Source organism: Columba livia, chromosome 14, assembly GCF_036013475.1.
Source record: "Columba livia isolate bColLiv1 breed racing homer chromosome 14, bColLiv1.pat.W.v2, whole genome shotgun sequence".
Taxonomy (NCBI): domain Eukaryota; kingdom Metazoa; phylum Chordata; class Aves; order Columbiformes; family Columbidae; genus Columba; species Columba livia.
The window spans coordinates 15,148,960-15,166,233 of NC_088615.1; the positions used below are offsets into that span (position 1 = coordinate 15,148,960).

The 17,274-nt window shown below is 36.7% G+C and overlaps 1 protein-coding gene across 2 annotated transcripts in view; it reads right to left on the bottom strand.

The window, feature by feature from the left end:
• The window catches only part of RANBP17 (RAN binding protein 17), a 148,382-nt gene that overhangs the window by 113,246 nt on the left and 17,862 nt on the right, over positions 1-17,274 (bottom strand). For both annotated transcript variants that reach the window (XM_065030106.1, XM_065030105.1), the window contains exons 13-14: positions 14,372-14,477; positions 12,656-12,791 (exon numbers count right to left, since the gene is read on the bottom strand). In XM_065030106.1, coding sequence (XP_064886178.1) covers positions 12,656-12,791; positions 14,372-14,477 — 242 coding nt within the window. The remainder of the gene's footprint in view (positions 1-12,655; positions 12,792-14,371; positions 14,478-17,274) is intronic.

Consider the following 17,274-nt stretch of genomic DNA (forward strand, 5'->3'; position numbering starts at 1 on the left):
AAAATAATACTAATATACTACTAGTAATAATATGTATAAAAATGGAAAATAGAATATAAAATAGAATATATTCAATGCAATTCTCATGAACTCCACCTGCGCTGAGCAGCCGGTCCCAGAAAAAGAGCAGCCTGGTCCTGAACAGTCGATCCCAGCGAGCAAGAGGAAAGACCAAAGAAGCAGAAAAGGCCCAGAGACCACTGCAAAACAGCAGAACAAGAAAAGGCTGAACTTAAGGAACTCCCAGATGAAACTCCACCGAAACAGAGCAAAAGCCAAACGGGGCTTATCAGCCAGAGAACCTGACTCACATTAAATATGGAGCACGATGCTAATGGCGTGGACCATTCTCATTGATCAGTTTGGATGTCAGTGCGGGTCTGTCCCATCCATGTCCCCTCCCCAGCTGCCCCACACCTGCAGATCAAAGCCCAGAAAGACCTTGGCTGCCAGACAACAACTCAGATAACAATAAGTTTTTACAATCCCCTTGTTCCAACTCAAAAACACTGACAAGTTACTTGAAGACAAACATTATTTCTGTCCTGGGGTGTTATTTTTCCTCAAACTAAAATCTAAACAACTGTGATAGCTATGAAGAAGCAAAGTTTCTAACTGCATAAAGAAAAATAGCTTAATTTCAGTCAAAACAGCACAAGATGCAGAAGGAAGGGCACAGGTACAATATCTCATCTGTCTCAGAGCAAACCTTTCACTTAATTCATCATGAAGCATTTTACAATGATGTGGATGTCTCAGAAAGCATAGCAGGCCGTTTACATAAGGCATGTGAAGATAAAGGCGGTTCAAATTAAAAAAAAAATTGATTGGAAAATCTGATGACTTCATCAACCTGGAAAGTTTCCAGATCAAAGGAACTACAAAATAGAGGAAGTAGCTGAAGCCTCATTTATATCTCAAACCCCAAAAGGTTTCTTATCCTTTACCCTGGAGCTGACTGCAGGAAATAGTCCTCAGCAATTCAGCTCCATTGACTTTCTCTCTTCTGGAGTGGAAGTGATGTACTGCTGGTTAGACTGGTTACGTGACAACAGCTTGATCAAAAGAGACAAAGCTTGTCGTACATGCTGCTCTGCAAATGCCTGTCATCTTCATTTTCAAGGGGTCAGGTCAACGTTGATCACTCAACACAAATACTTGTAAATAAGTCGAAAAAGTGCAGGAAAAAATACGAATAAGTCATAATAATAGGAATGCAAACTATCCAATCCTGTTTAATTAAAAAAACAGGAGTAGTGACATGAGAGGAAAAGATAAAAGGAGAAACAGAATGTTCGTTGCAACTCTGGATTATTCCAGAACTTGTGCCTGTAACAAAAGCAGAAAATACTCCAAGAGACTGACAGTTTACGTGCAATGTTTAACACAGGTGAGAAACTGCATGCTTTTGTGAGCTCAAAACCAATTGACCCTGAGGTCACAAAGAGTGGAATTTTGTACTTTGTCTACTCAATTATGACATTTGTTTCACATGTAAGAATAGAAAATGTCAGCGCATAAAGCTACCTGGAAAGATAATTACTTGTGTCAAATATTTTGTCAGAAAAAAAAGTTAGTGCTCTAGAACAATTCCCATTTAAGAACACTGCTATACAAATACACATTTCCCATATAAATCTAAAATGACAACACTATTACAAAGGAAAAAACAGAGGATCATGTAGAGGGCTGTTTTAGCAATATACTAGTTGCTGGTAACAGCTGAACAGCTAAACTCAAACACAAAACCTTGGAGCGTTGCTGACCAAGGCAGACTATGAACACAGCACCTAAACTGAACCACGTTTAATGCAACCAGTATCAACAGAGTAATCTAACTGCCTAGGGTTTTACTGTTTTGTTCTTTTTTAACAGACATACTTATCACATGTTATTTTGCATATTTTTCCTCTCTGAATTAAACAAATATGCAATAAGCAATTTCATAATTGAGTCTGAGTCATAAAAATTGCTGTAGTCCGGTATTAAAAAACTATTCACTTTGCTCTGAACTCTGATGGTTAATTTACTTACTGCAAGGTCTGGGACATTAATTCATTAAGCTACTTAAATAATGAGGATATGAGGCCAACATACAGCAACAAAACCAATATAGAGGGATAAGTCACAAAATAGCCTGTTTGGTTTTTTGTTTTCTTCCTTGAGATGCCCTGTCTGCTGTTTATTCCTTCTTGCTACATTGGTATGGGATATACAGCACAAGTGGAAAGGTCCAGCAATTAGAAGAGGATCTGCTTGAGGTGAAATGATAACTGAATTATTAAACAAAGAACATAATATAATAAATACAAACAATGTAAAAAATGCAAAGTATTTACTGACATGGACAGAAAATATAAGTAGCATCCTTACACCAGAGTCCAGTCATCAATGACAAAGCAGAGGCAGTTAAGCCATAAAGCAGACATACGTGAAAGCAAAATTTGAAACTAGATTTGTAAAACAGAAAAAGGAATGATATTAGGCTATATCAGATAAAAGGCACTAAGCAATGCGATAGTTCCTCTGTGCTAGAAAAAATTTAAAACACTTGCATTCAAAATAAGATGAAAAATGCTCTAAGATTGTTTCTGTTTAACACGTATCTCTTTCCATCAGCTTTCCCTAAACGTCGATTTCTGAGACAGGTAAGCAAATTAAACAAATGAATGGCTATCACTCACATACCCAGGGAATAGAAGAGAAAATTAATTGATGCAAATACTTAAAAGTAAACTACTACCATGCTTATTTTGTATATAAAAGCAAAATGTGAAAAACAGGGCATTACATTATAGGTCCAAACATCTCCACATGTGTGGAATCACCTACAGGTGACCTGGCCAAGTTTTGCAAATGAACTACCCACCTAACTTCACAGGAAATTTCAGGTTTTTCTGTCAGCATAAATACAAGAAATTTTCAGAAAGCAAATCAGTGTAAAGACTCACTCATTCCTCTTTAAAACATACTTGTAAAATAATTAGGATAGCCTCTTGCATTTAAATTGCTATACTAAATAGTCTGAAATGTAACTCTATCACAAGAAAAATTAATTGTGTTGGCAGCATTTTGTGACATACGGTACCATTGTTTTATCAGCATTTTGCTGTTCCCACAACTTCTCCTGACACCAGTTCAATCTGTTCTGGGCACTTGCTATTAGAAAAACAGTAGTCTCTCTCAAATCACAAATATTCACATCCAAATAACCTAATAATACATTTGCTCAACACTTAAGAAGTCAATAATCTGGAGTGGAAGTAGGATTAGTTTTTAAGTCCGCAAGTGATGGTATCAATTCTGAAACATTTAAATATTAGTTTACAAATATTGCTTATAGCTTAATAGCATCATAGACGTAACTTCACAAAGATATTGGCTCTAGACAGTAATTATATTCTCAGCCTAATGTTGCAGTTAATGGACATACACATTTCAATGATAATTGCAATGCCTGAACATGATAATGTGCCTTTATTAGCAGCTACAAAATAAAGCTCAGTTACAGCCAAGTGCAGAGCTGAACTAGGCTAATTATTTATTTTTAAGACTGCCTGATTTGTGGTATAAAATTCTAAAACAAAATAGCACAGCACTTTACTTAAACCAGTGCTTTAACTGCAAATATGTGATTAAATAATATCTATATAAAGATTCATGCACTTTTCAGTTGTCATGAGCAATGAGCCAAAAGATAAGCTAGTAAGATAAAGGTGTAGGTAACTGAACAGCAAATAAATTACACTTAAAAACAAACCACAGCACTTTGAGGATTTAAAGACTTTAAACAGCATTGCAAGAAAAGGAGGAAGACAAGGAGCATTTAATGTAGAATTTAAGAAAAGAAAAACCAAACCAAAATTTCCCCAAGTAAACACAGAAGGGTAAGTGCTGTATAGTCCATGAAGCAAACCACATTGATTCCTGCATAAAACAGCCAAGTAAAACATTACAAAACTGAGGATATGTAAAATGAAGAATACAACTCAACCTGCTGAGGAAACCAATGTTTAGGACTCTGCAAAGTTCTTAGGTGTTTGCCTTTATGTCCCAATAGGTTATTTGCTGTATAGAATGCCTAAGTAAGAGAGAAATTTAATAAAGAGTTTTCTGAAAGTAGTTAAAGAATAGGCACCATGTATTGTGATTTAAAGTTTGCCAGGGTGTAGTAAGTAAAAATCACTGCCTAGTCCCATGAAATCAAATGTCACAGATTCTAGCGCAAATGGTTTGTTGTTGTTGTTCTAATTTAAAAATACAATAGCAAAAAATCTTGCACTAAACACTTAAAGAATCCTTCAAAGTAGTAGATTCCTTCAAAGGAAGCATTTTGTCAAAGGATTATTTTTCACATGAAGCAGGATGGTTGTCAGTACAAGCCACAATACAAAGCTTGAAATAACTCTCCATGTTTACAAGCAAGGTCACAATTACCTCAGCTTGTCCAATCTTTGGGCAAATAAGGGAAATATTAATTCAGGAATATTTGCTGATAGTTCTTTCTGCTCATGGCAGGATAGGAACAATGACAGAAAACATGAAAGGAGATCTGCCTGCATAACATTGACTTATGTCAACTTTATCTCCTAAGCCTGCTAGAAATTGCTAAGTCAGTCGAGAAGTCAGAGCCTCATAGAGGAGAGAACCAAACTACTTCACGTACATACAAAGCAACATTGTTTTCTGAGGACAATAACAAAAAACCACCATACTGATAAATCTTTGGTCCAGCAAACTGATGAATTCTCAACATGGAGCTGCTGCAAGCCAAACTATTACAGCAACTCCAATCCCACAAACAGATCCTACAACTTCAAGTTCTGAGCTACAGTTTTGGCTGACTTTGTGGTTGTCTCCATGCTAGCAGACAGATACTTAGTACAAGAAACATTACGTGTTCTCATATCACTTTTGCACTTCAAAGCTTGGGAAACAAGATTTTTCTTTAAAGGTACGACTAAAATAATCAGGAAATGACTTGTCAAATAATACAACTGTATTTGTCCACTTCAGCCTTATCTCTCTCCTGGCACTTTGACCATACTGAATGCTGAATGTATGTACAATGCTTGAAATCTCTGTGAAATTTAAGTTGGTAGCTTGTAAACTCTTCAGTTCTATAGATAAGCTTAATATCTTCCTTGCTCTATTTCAAAGCCAAAAGTGTTTAGAAGAGGAAGTTCACAAAAGAAGTCATTAGTAAGATTTTGTAGGATGTTTGTATCAGTTCTACAGATTTGGAATCACCCACCAGTATAATACCTACTTAATTTAATTTCTGTACTAGGACTTGACTGTTACACGAATTTGGAGGCTTTTCCGACCAGGACTATGTAGTCTACCCCTCCTTATCACTTATCAGGAAAAAACACATACCTGTTGTGTTTGATAAAAAAACCCATTTCTGCTCATGACATTCAAATACCAGTGATTATATTTTTCTTCCTGAAACAATCACTCTTCTCAGAATATGCCACAGAAATAAGTTGTACCCAATTCTCACTATGATGCTTCCTTAACAAACTCTAAGTGTTAAACTTAAATGAGAGGCATTTCATGCAATCTGAAAAATATTCGGTTCAATTAAAAATAATTGATGCATGGTGAAATAATTCTTCCCAAAGCTGCTGTAAAATCTTCAAAAAATAAAGCTACTTAATAATTTTCATCTCCTACAGGCTAGAGAGAAGCATTATTGCATATTAAAAATTGGAGTGTGGTTTTCCCAGAGGTAAAAGAAAGTTATTAAAACAACCTATTTATTGTTGATATAACTATCCATTTGTGCTACACAAAAACTAACACTTTCAGTACATTAAAAGAAAAGCTAATTAAGGCATAATTAGTATTTTCTATGTTTTGATAATTAAGGGTTAGTTGGCTATTTCTTTTCAAATTCCTATTTGATGTACCCCAACAATGTCTTTAATGAGCAGCTAACAGTATTGAATCCCTGATGGCTGAGGAGTTTAGTGACCACTACTACATTACCTTCATTTATCACTGCCTCTTTACCTATAAATTAAAGTAGCCCTGTAGCTATGTTGATCTACTTTATATCAATTTCTTCATCCATATCAGCTGAATATGTATGGCATTAACCTCATTTACTACTTTGGAAAAGCTGAATTAAAATGAGATCTAATTTCTAGTGCACAGAACAATTTCCAAGCGGCCTGCTAATTTCCAGCACCTGTCAGCATTGTGATCTTCACCTCATTGTAATGAAATAAAACAGTATATATATTTTACAGCTCAGAAAAAGATAATCATTCATAAGAGGAAAGATATCATTAATCATGAAGACACCAGGACCCAGAATCTTTTATGACACGTACACAGACCAACACCTTTACTTGCAAAGATCCCCACTAAAGTCAGTGCGACTGCTGCAGATCTCCAGGTCCTACATTGTGCAGGGTGAAAAGGAGTCACGTTCTGCACAACTAGGTATTTATTTCCATTCCCTCTCCCCCCAGATCATGCTTCTGTGTCTGCAGGCCATGTAATCAAAGAAATATACATACACTGAAGAAATATCAAAATAACATAAGTCAACAGAATACACATTACACATCAGAAGACCACACTGTGTTCAGTGGTTAGATAATACCTAGTTATGTATGTTATTGCTTTCAGCTACCGCAAACAATGCATAGCAAGGAAATTATGTTTTTTTTCCACCCCTCTAAACACATTGTAGTCTGAATTCTAAATCCTCCAGATGTTGTTTTTATCACAATGCAGATCTACCTCATAATTCAGGTCTATAGTTTAAAAGCTATAACAACACATACAGCTGCAATCCTAAATGTTAATACAGTAACTTCTTTATATCGATCACATAAGGCAATAAAATACGTGCTGGATAGCATAAGAAATCTCATTTGCAACCCCCAACCCCACTTTATCATCACGCTTCAACTTATATCTGTAAAGGTTCTTTATGACACATTAATCCACACTCCTACTTCCTTCTTCACTCTCACCTGCCCCAGACTGGAAACCAGCCCGGATCCAGAATTCCGGCTCCTACTTTTCTACCTTGGGTCCCTATTGCTTTGACTTAAGCCTGGGCAGAAGCAAAGCTGGGCCATTGAGCTTCACCTCGGAAGTGTCCCGCAAACTAGAGCCATCTGCTACCAATTAACTCACCTCCAGACTTCTCTAATCACATCCAGGGCTACTGTTTGATTAGAAGGAGCGGAACAGGGAACCAATAGTTGCCTCACAGCACAGCAAAAGAGTTTACCTAAAAGCATTTTAACCAATAAATTCCTTTCTATATACAAACCAAACACCAGCCTCGCAAGCATAACTATTCTGGTTAAGATTAAGGGTGGGATTTCTTAAAAATTGTTCTGCTTATTGAAAAGCTGAGAACAGAACTCCAGAAATAATCTGTAATCAGGCTCTGCTAAAGAGCAGAGCTCAGCCTCAAACACTTGCTATTACTAATGTTTTTAGCACACTACCCTTATCAAACATCTATGTTTCAGGAATGGCAACAGTAAGCTAAAGGCATAATTCTAGTTAAATAGCACCACATGCTGTAGAAAGTAAACATGACAAGTACAAAATAAAAATAAAATCCTTAATCTCAGTTAGAATGCCAAATAAAAAAAGGAGTGTAAATAAGTGACACGGCAGACAGTTCTATACCCTAATTCTAAACCCTATTTAACACTTATTAATTACATTAATATTTTAATGTAATTTCTTTCTCACGTATAAAGCCATTGTAAGAGTCCGCTAAATACTTAAATTTACAAGCACAAAATATTTAACAAATAAAACCATTCAACCAAGAAACTCAAGATGCAAATGAACTAACAAGAAAAAGAACCTTGTTTCTGTATGCACGCATTTTTCAAGAGCACACTACTGGAATAACTCTTAACTGTACCTCAAGAGAAAAGCATCAACCAAAACCACCTTTTTAATGAAATCACTATAAGCTGTACAGATGTGAAAAAGTGACCACTGTCAGGACTCCAGATTATGAAGATGCTTTACTGTTAAACTTGTTTCATGGTAAAGACACAGTTCTAAGTGAATGTACGAAATTTTAGTCATTAACTTGGCTAAGTTGTATTTCTTATGTTATATTAATTGGTAAAATTTATCCAACAAGTTACTCTTGGCAGTCTCTCACTACCCATTACACAGAGCCAAATACACCCACCCATGGCATCGGCCTAAATTAGCATCCCAAGTGCAATTAGTATTGTTTAGCCTAAATTAGCATCCCAAGTGCAAAAATCTTGACCTATATTATCTGTGTTACCAAATACACTCTGCAACAGCACAAGGAGCAGACAGAGCTCCAGATCTGGTCTGCCTGCCCCAGCAAAGTAAGAACTTGCACGTAACTCACAAAGTGCCTGCTCCTTAAGTGACAACTCTGCTCTAACCCATGATAAAAAAAAAGCCGCTAAAACACATTCTTAGCACCTCCAACTTACATTTCACACTTGCCATGGGAAATTACATGACTTGGCAGAGATGTCACCAGGTAGTCTCTCTAAACTGGAGGCTATCCAGTAACAGTCCCACCTGTGCCTGGATAAATAAGAAATATTCCTTAGCATGGAAGAATGAGTGAACACATGCTTTGAGCTGGAAAAGGAGTCTGTCTCCTCTGCCAGCTCTTCATGTTCAAAGACACTATAATTCCTGTCATGCTTGGTACTCATATTCATTTTTAAATGGCGGTAATGAGTTAATTGAAACATGACAGGCTAAAATAAAATCCTGATATAGCTGAAAAATTCCATATTGGTGGTTGATTAAAATACACATATAGTACAAATAGTAGGGCTCATTTCCCCCCTAAGCACACTTTTCACTGGCTAAGCCAGAGCAAACAACCATGACCATTTATAATTGTCTTACTAGGAAGCATGAGATTAGACCAGTGAGGCTTCTGGTTTATCATGTACTTTATAGAAGAATGAATTAAGTACACCTAGACATAAACCAAAATTCCCCATAGCATCTTGGGCAGTACACACCAGCACTCCGCTACTGGCATACTTAAAAAGCTTCCTCTAGGCCTTCCTTGCTACAAATTAAGCGAATTACATCCTGTCTTTTCCTTGAAGGGCTCTGAAAACATCTGATCACTGGCTTTTCAAGAACAACTCTTGACAGCCTTGATTTTTGTCCCAGCCCAGTATTCTATTTGCTAAACCAAACCAAAGCACTATCTTCTACATCTTACTTGCATTGTCATACTCTCCCATTTGTCTCCAGTTTTCTAAAAGTGTGGTGCCCATAACTAGACATATTCTTCCAGCTGAAGCCCAGTAAGAGCCAAATACACAGAAATAAGAAATTCCAGCACCTGACACAATATTGCTGTTGCTACATGCACAAAAACAATGTATTTTTCCCCCGTGTGCAAAACCAACACATACTGTTGAGTTACCCCTGCTTGCAAGACACCTCCACAGCATTTTCTGAAATAATACCGCCTGCTCAGAGATTTCCCGGTGGTAACTGTAAGCAGAAATTTTCATTCCTAAGGATGGTGTTTCACCAGCATTTTAAACTTTCAGGTTATTTCTCCAGCTTATGAAGACCTTTCTGAATTCAAATCCCATCCTTTGCAATAACACTTCCCCCCAGTCTAGTGTCACTTGTGAATATACACATATAATTGCATAGTTGTTGTTATGTTAAAGTTATGTTATGTTAAGTCTCATTCAAAACAGGAATGTTTTCTCTAACAAAGAACATGTGTTTGCTTTTGCTGTCAGGAATCAGGTTTCAATGCAATATTACACTCTTACAGTGACATACTCCAGCAATGCTGGAGCCACCACAGACAAAATAGAAGCTACAATGGCTTTTCCAGCCAAATAATTTTCTAGAACCCTGCCAGCAGCCAAAGCAGCAATAGGCCACAAAAAGAGGACTCTGTGAAGGCCAAGTCATATCAGCATTAAAACAAACTACATATTGATAGACAAATAGATATTAATAGTGCTGTACAGTATACAGTCTAGTATTCAACAGAAATACAATACATATATTCATTCAAAGGTCTATCTGATCCAAAGGACAGCATCTTGATGTATTATTTTCATGTTGGGAATGTAATGGTACTAAAAGTGTACTACAGCACCATGGAAGAGATCTCCAAGGTTTTGCTATTCTTCCTTGGACAGCAAGTCTCACTGGACTGTTTAATAAGAATGCATTAATTTACCTAGCCAATTTTCTATAGTGAGTTCGCTTTTATTATATACATGTTTGTATATTTATATAGAAGCCTTGTTCTACAATTTCATTAGACTATTTAGCTTTCTCTCACCATTGTCTGTTTTTATGTAAGCATATGACCAAATAGAGAAATATTCTCAAAAATTATTTCAACATGGCTGAAGCATGCAGAATTTCCATTATCCATTCTGTAAATAAAGCAATTCAAGCAATCCTGAATATTTATATAAATGTGTATTAACTTAGTCGTTTGATATATGTTTGATTTTCCTGCTTCCAAGTGTGAGCCTTTTTATTGCATATTAGTAGATCGCTGCCAGCAAGACACAGTACTGGAGGATTTACAACTGTGAGGGTAGAATGCCATCTGCTGCTTTACTTGCTGCTATAGCAGGATAAAACAGAAGAATTGTTACAAGCGCTGCCTTCTGCCTTCCTCTTAACTGCAAAATGTGTACAAGCATATCATTTAGTTTTATTAAAAATTAAAAAAACACAAACACCAAAACCAGGAGCTCAGACGCCTTCACACGCAGCCTTTGTTGTAAGATCTGGTAAAACAATGTGATGTGGGCCATGGGATTCTATCAATGGAAATGAGAGGCTGTTTTACCAGGCCTACTAGAACAAAAGTGGAATTTGACTGCAAACTAAATTCTATCAGTAGATAAAGTAATCTAAGCACAAAATTTAAAAACACCCCACACTTTGAGATTGCATTTGCAATGAACTATGGAGTTGCTAGACTGGGGCTAGAATTTAGAAACACTCCTTGAAATGTTATGCACCATCAAAGCCTTGCAAAATTCCCACCTTCCCAGTCTGGTTACATACAAGACACATCATAAGCAAAGGCAGTATACGGAATATGATGTATTACCAGTTAGATTTGTGTCCACTTATCAGGGCGGGGGAAAACCAAGACAATAAAACAAAACAACACAAAACCATTTTCTTGAATACTTCCTACAGTTTTCCCCCATGTCCTCTCAGTAAAAGTTAATTCTTTCTGTTCAAAGTGCTCTTCAATAAATCAAATGGAAACATTACCCAGCATTTTACTCAATAATTAACCATTTGACCTTCCGCACACAATGCAATTGCAGAGACAGTCTTATGGTTATTCAAAACACAAGGCTGAGCTGGATAAATTAATACGTATTGAATTCTGGTGTAGCTGGCAAATGTTCAAGTCTACATTTTTTCCTACTGACAACGGAGCTCCAGGTGATTAAGTATAAATAATGCACTTCAGTATTTTGCCTGCTGTTTCACCCGCATACAAACGCTTCTTGCAGTGTGCTGTAAGGGTGGACACAAAAACCTCAGATATACAATTTCCTAAAACAACCTGTTATAGCATACTAGACATTGCTAGGGTTTCCTCACACAGTTACACCTCCAGCAGCCAGAGCACAAGGTGAAATCAAAAGCCTCAAAACCAGACAGAAATTAAAAAATAATCTGGCAATTACAACTACTGTACAGCCGTGTTGCCTTTGAACTGCCGCCAGCAGGAGTTTTGCTAATGAAAATACCAGGAGCGTGAGCACATTTGTACTGTGTACCTTCTGTTACTTCGCATTAGAGCAGGGCACCAGATTTAAAAATAACAAATCGGCTTTGACAGCTGAAAGGAACACATCGCTTTTGTGAAGAAGTAGTTCAGTATAGTGGAAAACTTTATTTTTAACATTAAGTGAGGAACCATTCAATAAAGTACAGTTCAAACATGAAGGGATAAAAGAATTCTTGAGATTGGGACTGTGCACCAGAAAGCAAGGACCAAGTACTAGATAAGTAAAACCAAATCTCCGTCACTGTCACAATTCTTGCTAAAGATTTGCTTGAGGCTCCAACAGAATTCTTGCCGTCTTTCTCAAGATCAATTGATCTCATCTTACTGACATTCTCTTTATAACATCTATATTATGACTGTCCCCTACAGTTAAGGTGAATTAACTGCCGCTTCTTCAAAAATACATCTTACTTTTCCCCCTTCCCTATTTAAAATGCAGAAAAGCCAAGTAATGTGAGAAATACAGTGGAAACCACATAAATGAGTAACTGTCAAAAGAACAGAACTATTAAAAGAATAAATCTTGTGTACCCAGCTGTGAAATATAACACAATATAGCAGAACCCAGCTAAATGTTTGAAATAAAAAATTGAAATGCAAAGTAACCTAAAATTGTTTAATGAACATAGCTGTTAAAATATTAACTCCTTGCATGCCACCACTCAAAAGCACACATGGTAGCAAGCCTGTACAGATGAACAACACATAAATAACTTGTCCATCTGTCCATCTAGCCAAGCAGCCACCGGCCGAGCTCAACAGCTTTTATGTGTAACATATATTGGCAGGTCAATTTATTCAAAGGCATTTTGATCTTCAATGCTGTGGTTTAGAGCAAATATTTACCTTTGAGGTGTGCTGAAGCTGGTCTCCAACATATGTTTTTCGGAACTGATCCATGAACCAGAGAATTGCCAGTTCTACTTTTTCATTACTAGACTGTGGTAACTGGGCATCCATCAAAGACATCAGCTGAAAAACTCTTAATGACAGAAAAAAAACAACATTTTCAGGAAGAATTCTCAAATTAAAAGATATTGTGACAGCTAATTTCTCTAGGAACCCATCCGCCATTTTTTGTTTGCCCAAGTTTCTCCTAGGATTTTGATTTGTTTAGATGCAAATTCTGCTAATTGACGACTAATAAACATAAACATCAACGTAATGCTTTTCTAATTATTTTGGCACTTGAAATTTTCTCAGAAACATGTGTTACACTGTGGTGAGTTCGTAAAATGTTGTTTTCTTTCTTACAGCATCAATTCTGTGATGAAAGAAACAAAGAAATTTGGGAAGCATGGGTCTCAAACTGCAAGTAAGAAATGTTCAGGTTCCCTGGAAATTGAAACTATTGTACTTAGAAATAAGTTTACACATATTGTATATAACGCACTGTCTGCCTTGCTTCTTCCCACTTGTGTCCCTCCTAAAACATCTGAACAAACACATATTTTCTGACCTAAATCCCTACTTGGTGTGTATGTCCATATTACCAGAACTGATTTCAAAGAATTGATTTCAGCCTATGTCAGCTAAGAAAATTTAATACTTTTTTTTTAAAGGAATATTCCCTTTATTTAATTTCCCATGCTCTTCTGCTATCTATTCCTTGACATCCTAATTCCCTAGCAATTCAAAAAATTACTCTCACCTTTGCCAATTCTGAAATATATAATCACTGCATTAGAAGTCAGTAGCTACTTCATCTGCAAGCCTGTATATTAAAACCTCTCACTTTTAATAAAAAGATAGTGGAAGATTGCTAACAACACAGAGCCCCAGGGTAGACTAGGAAGGCAAGAAACAAAAGTGATAATGTACAGCTTCTTACGCAATTCTAAATGGTGTGCCCTTTTTCACACGTTAGCTAGTGGACGCAGATAGCAGGATCAAATATGCACGCCCTTTTAAACATCCTTGTGGGTGAGAACAGGGAATAGGAAGTTTTTGCCACATATTTGGGCTTAGCCACAAGGAATACACATCATTCACAATAATCCCTAGCTCACCTCTTGCCCCACAACTTGCAGAAAGAAGGCTCTAGTACATACATTTAAAATCTAGGCCTTCTTTTTTAATTCCAAGCATTTTTGTTCTAAAATGAGTCTAAATTTTCAATGGTTGACCAGCAGTTCCTCCGCACTTCTTCACCCGCAATAATTAATGTAAAGGAAGTCGTACAGAAAATAATAGCCGTAACTCACAACTAAGAAAATTAACAATTGTATACAAGTATAATGCACACATGAATACAGGCAGCTACATGGGCATATCTAAACACTGCTATAGTTAGAGACACATTTGCCTTTAATCTTCTTCCCTTCCTCTGAAGCATAGTTTTCAAATTATAGACCTAATGACTCTTTCACTGCCCCGGATGATGACACTGAAAAGGTAAAAGCCACTGGAATAGTCTTAATCCACAGAAAGTCAGCACAGTCCCTGAGCACCCACCATCCAAGAACTGGACAAAATTTGTCTCATTTAAATTCAAAATATCTGCTGATACTAAACATCATTTAAAAAAATCAAAATAAATAATGTAAAACACGCAATACTTACCGACAGGATAATTCTCCATCCATGGCATCATGTTCGTCAGTACTAGTGTATGTTAATCGTCCTCCCACAAAAGCACCCACAAAATACACAAGCCATGCCAGCCGTCCTACCATTAAAAAGAAAGAAGAACGGTTAATGGTTATAAACCATTATGCTAACACAATACACCTCCATAAGGTATCAGCACTTCTATAAGGTATCAGACTACGGAACACTGTCAAGAGAATGGTTAGGTTTCTGCCCTCACTGGATTTCCAACTTAACCAGACAAATCAACACAAAATTCTGAGCAGAACCGACAGATAAAGTAGAACAGTGTATTAACCTGGACATGCTTATAAATAAAACAGAAAAGAAATAACCTAGAACACAAATTAAGCAAACTCGGCCTGATAAGATTAGCTATGCAATTAATCTAGTATCCTCACTTGCCTGCTACAAGTCACTTCAAGGCATGGAACAATACTATATACACTGGGTCTGTTACATTTACTTATAGCATTAGGAAGGAATTAAGACTCAATACGATGTACTTTTTAGTTCTATTTCAAATAAAGATTTCTTTGTCATATTAAACTAATATCTGAATTCTGTAATTTTGAAAGTTAGAAGAGATCTGCATGTAAGAAAATACTGATGTGATAAACCAGACATATTCTTCGAGAAAAGAGTTTGAGAGCTAGGACATAGTTTTGAAGGTCTCTGTGGACTGTTCTGTGAAAGGGTTTGAAGGACAGAGCTCATCCATTTCAAGCCATGCTGCTGTGTCTTCTCATCTCCCAGATCATTTAGCTGTCAGTTTTCCCTAAAGCACTGGCAAAGTCCTTATCAAGTACAGTGCAATGTAAGGCTCTTCATTTCTGAAAAGCTGCGTATCCATAAATAACTCCTTCAGTCTATGCATGTAGTGTATTTTGTACAGGCTTTCGAATAGTGCAACACTGCTTCATAAATATGGAACTCTTAAGTTTACAAACATGCAACTCAGGAGAATTCTTCTGGCAGTTCTCTGCTGGAAAATCCTTTCCAGATTGCAAAACCTGGATGATTTTAATTTCTCTGGCTCATTAAGGTGGAATATCTTTAAATTTGACCTACTGATACCTATTGAAGTCCCACAGTTTCCTGCTTCGGCTTTTTAAGCTGCGAATCCAGTAACTAACAGTATCCCCTCTCTGGAAAGACGCAGTATTTTCCCTAAAGTAGGATGAAAACTAAGACCTGAATAGCAAAGTGACATGCAGAACTGTTAAAACTTCAGGATACCATTAAAGGTTTCTTCCTCAACTGAAATGCACTTAAGACTAGAGAACAGCAAAGCTACTTTTAGACTCCATCTTCATTTAGCAAAATAGACTTTATAATAAATTCAAATGAACTGCTTGAAAATATCAACCCATTGAAGACAACTTGGAACATTTTCCGTGTAAGTAAAACCAAGTATAACCAGGCTTCTCAGTAAGTGAGATAGTTACGTAAGCCAGATGATGTCTTGCCCTCATTGCTGGGATTTTACCAAGTGATGACAACATCACTTACAAGAGAAGACAATACCCTGAACAGTGTCTGAACACATTTGGAAGTTTAACATAAAGGATAACTGCAGATAAACAAATGAAGTTATGACAGTAAAACAATATTCTATCTTGGATGTTTCTAGGTACATGTCAGGACTGCTAGATGCACAGTATCTACTGAAACCTTTGAGGTTTTGTTTCACATTTGTTTCAAATCTCTGACAAAATACTCTTCATTTATATACCATTAAATTTCACTTAATTTCGCTCATGCTTTGCATTGCTTTAATTTGAAAAACACAGAACAGAGAGCACTGAACGCTCTACTTCCTAAGCTCCTTCACCCAGGAACCATTAGTAGTTCTGAGGGCTTCCAGTATCTTCATGGCCTGAACACAAGCCTCTCCATCATACCTAATTCTGGTTCACTCAGAGGTATATAGTAAGTGCATTCTAGACATAAAAAAAAAGATGCTGAGACTAAATATACACAAAAAGATAATGCAGAGTATGCAATAACATGCAGATGATTTCAACACAAGCAAAGGAAAGCATTCAGACTTATCTTAAATCTCACTCCTATTAAAAAAACAAACAAACAGAAAACCAAACACACACATGAATATGTAATACATTCTGAGATCTGCAATGTAAAACACTTTGTGACAGGGAACAAGTGTTAACTTTGAGACAAGATAGATGAGGAAGACCTCCAAACGTCTTCTCAGATTGTTACTGTTCCGTTCCTAATAATCTGATATCAGCTGCCCAACAGCCACCAGATTTCCCTATTTCAGGACCTGTGCTTCTTCACAAACAGGACACTGTGACACAAAACCCCATCGGACACATGGCACATCACAGCACAAACCGCTGTTAATTTAGGACATGAAGAGAATGCACTATCATTAGCAAAACACCGAGGAGCTGAAGCATCCAACAGAACAGGCATCGCTCAAACGAATTTAGCACAACCAGCTACTATAGAACGGCCATTTGAAGATGGTATCAAAACCAACTGTGAAGTGGCACCAGCTGGCTCAAAGAGCAGAGCCACCGCTTTGGCCAATAATATTTCTCAAAATAAAACCATGTCTTCCTTTTTACAAATTGCAGTAGCTAATTTTTAAGTGCATAGTTATTTTTCTGATGATAGCCCTCTTCTCTTAGCACAATATCAACTGATAGGTATGACTTCTTTCCCTCTTTTATACCTTTGCTATTTAAAACTTTCAGTGCATTTGCTTTTGCAATTATTGAGGCAGACAACATCTTTTCTTTTAGAAAATAATTATTGCTGTAATAATCTGTAATTATGGTTTACAACAGCAATAATCCCAAAGAAATCAGTCATTACCATAGATCACAAGTAATCATTAACTACTG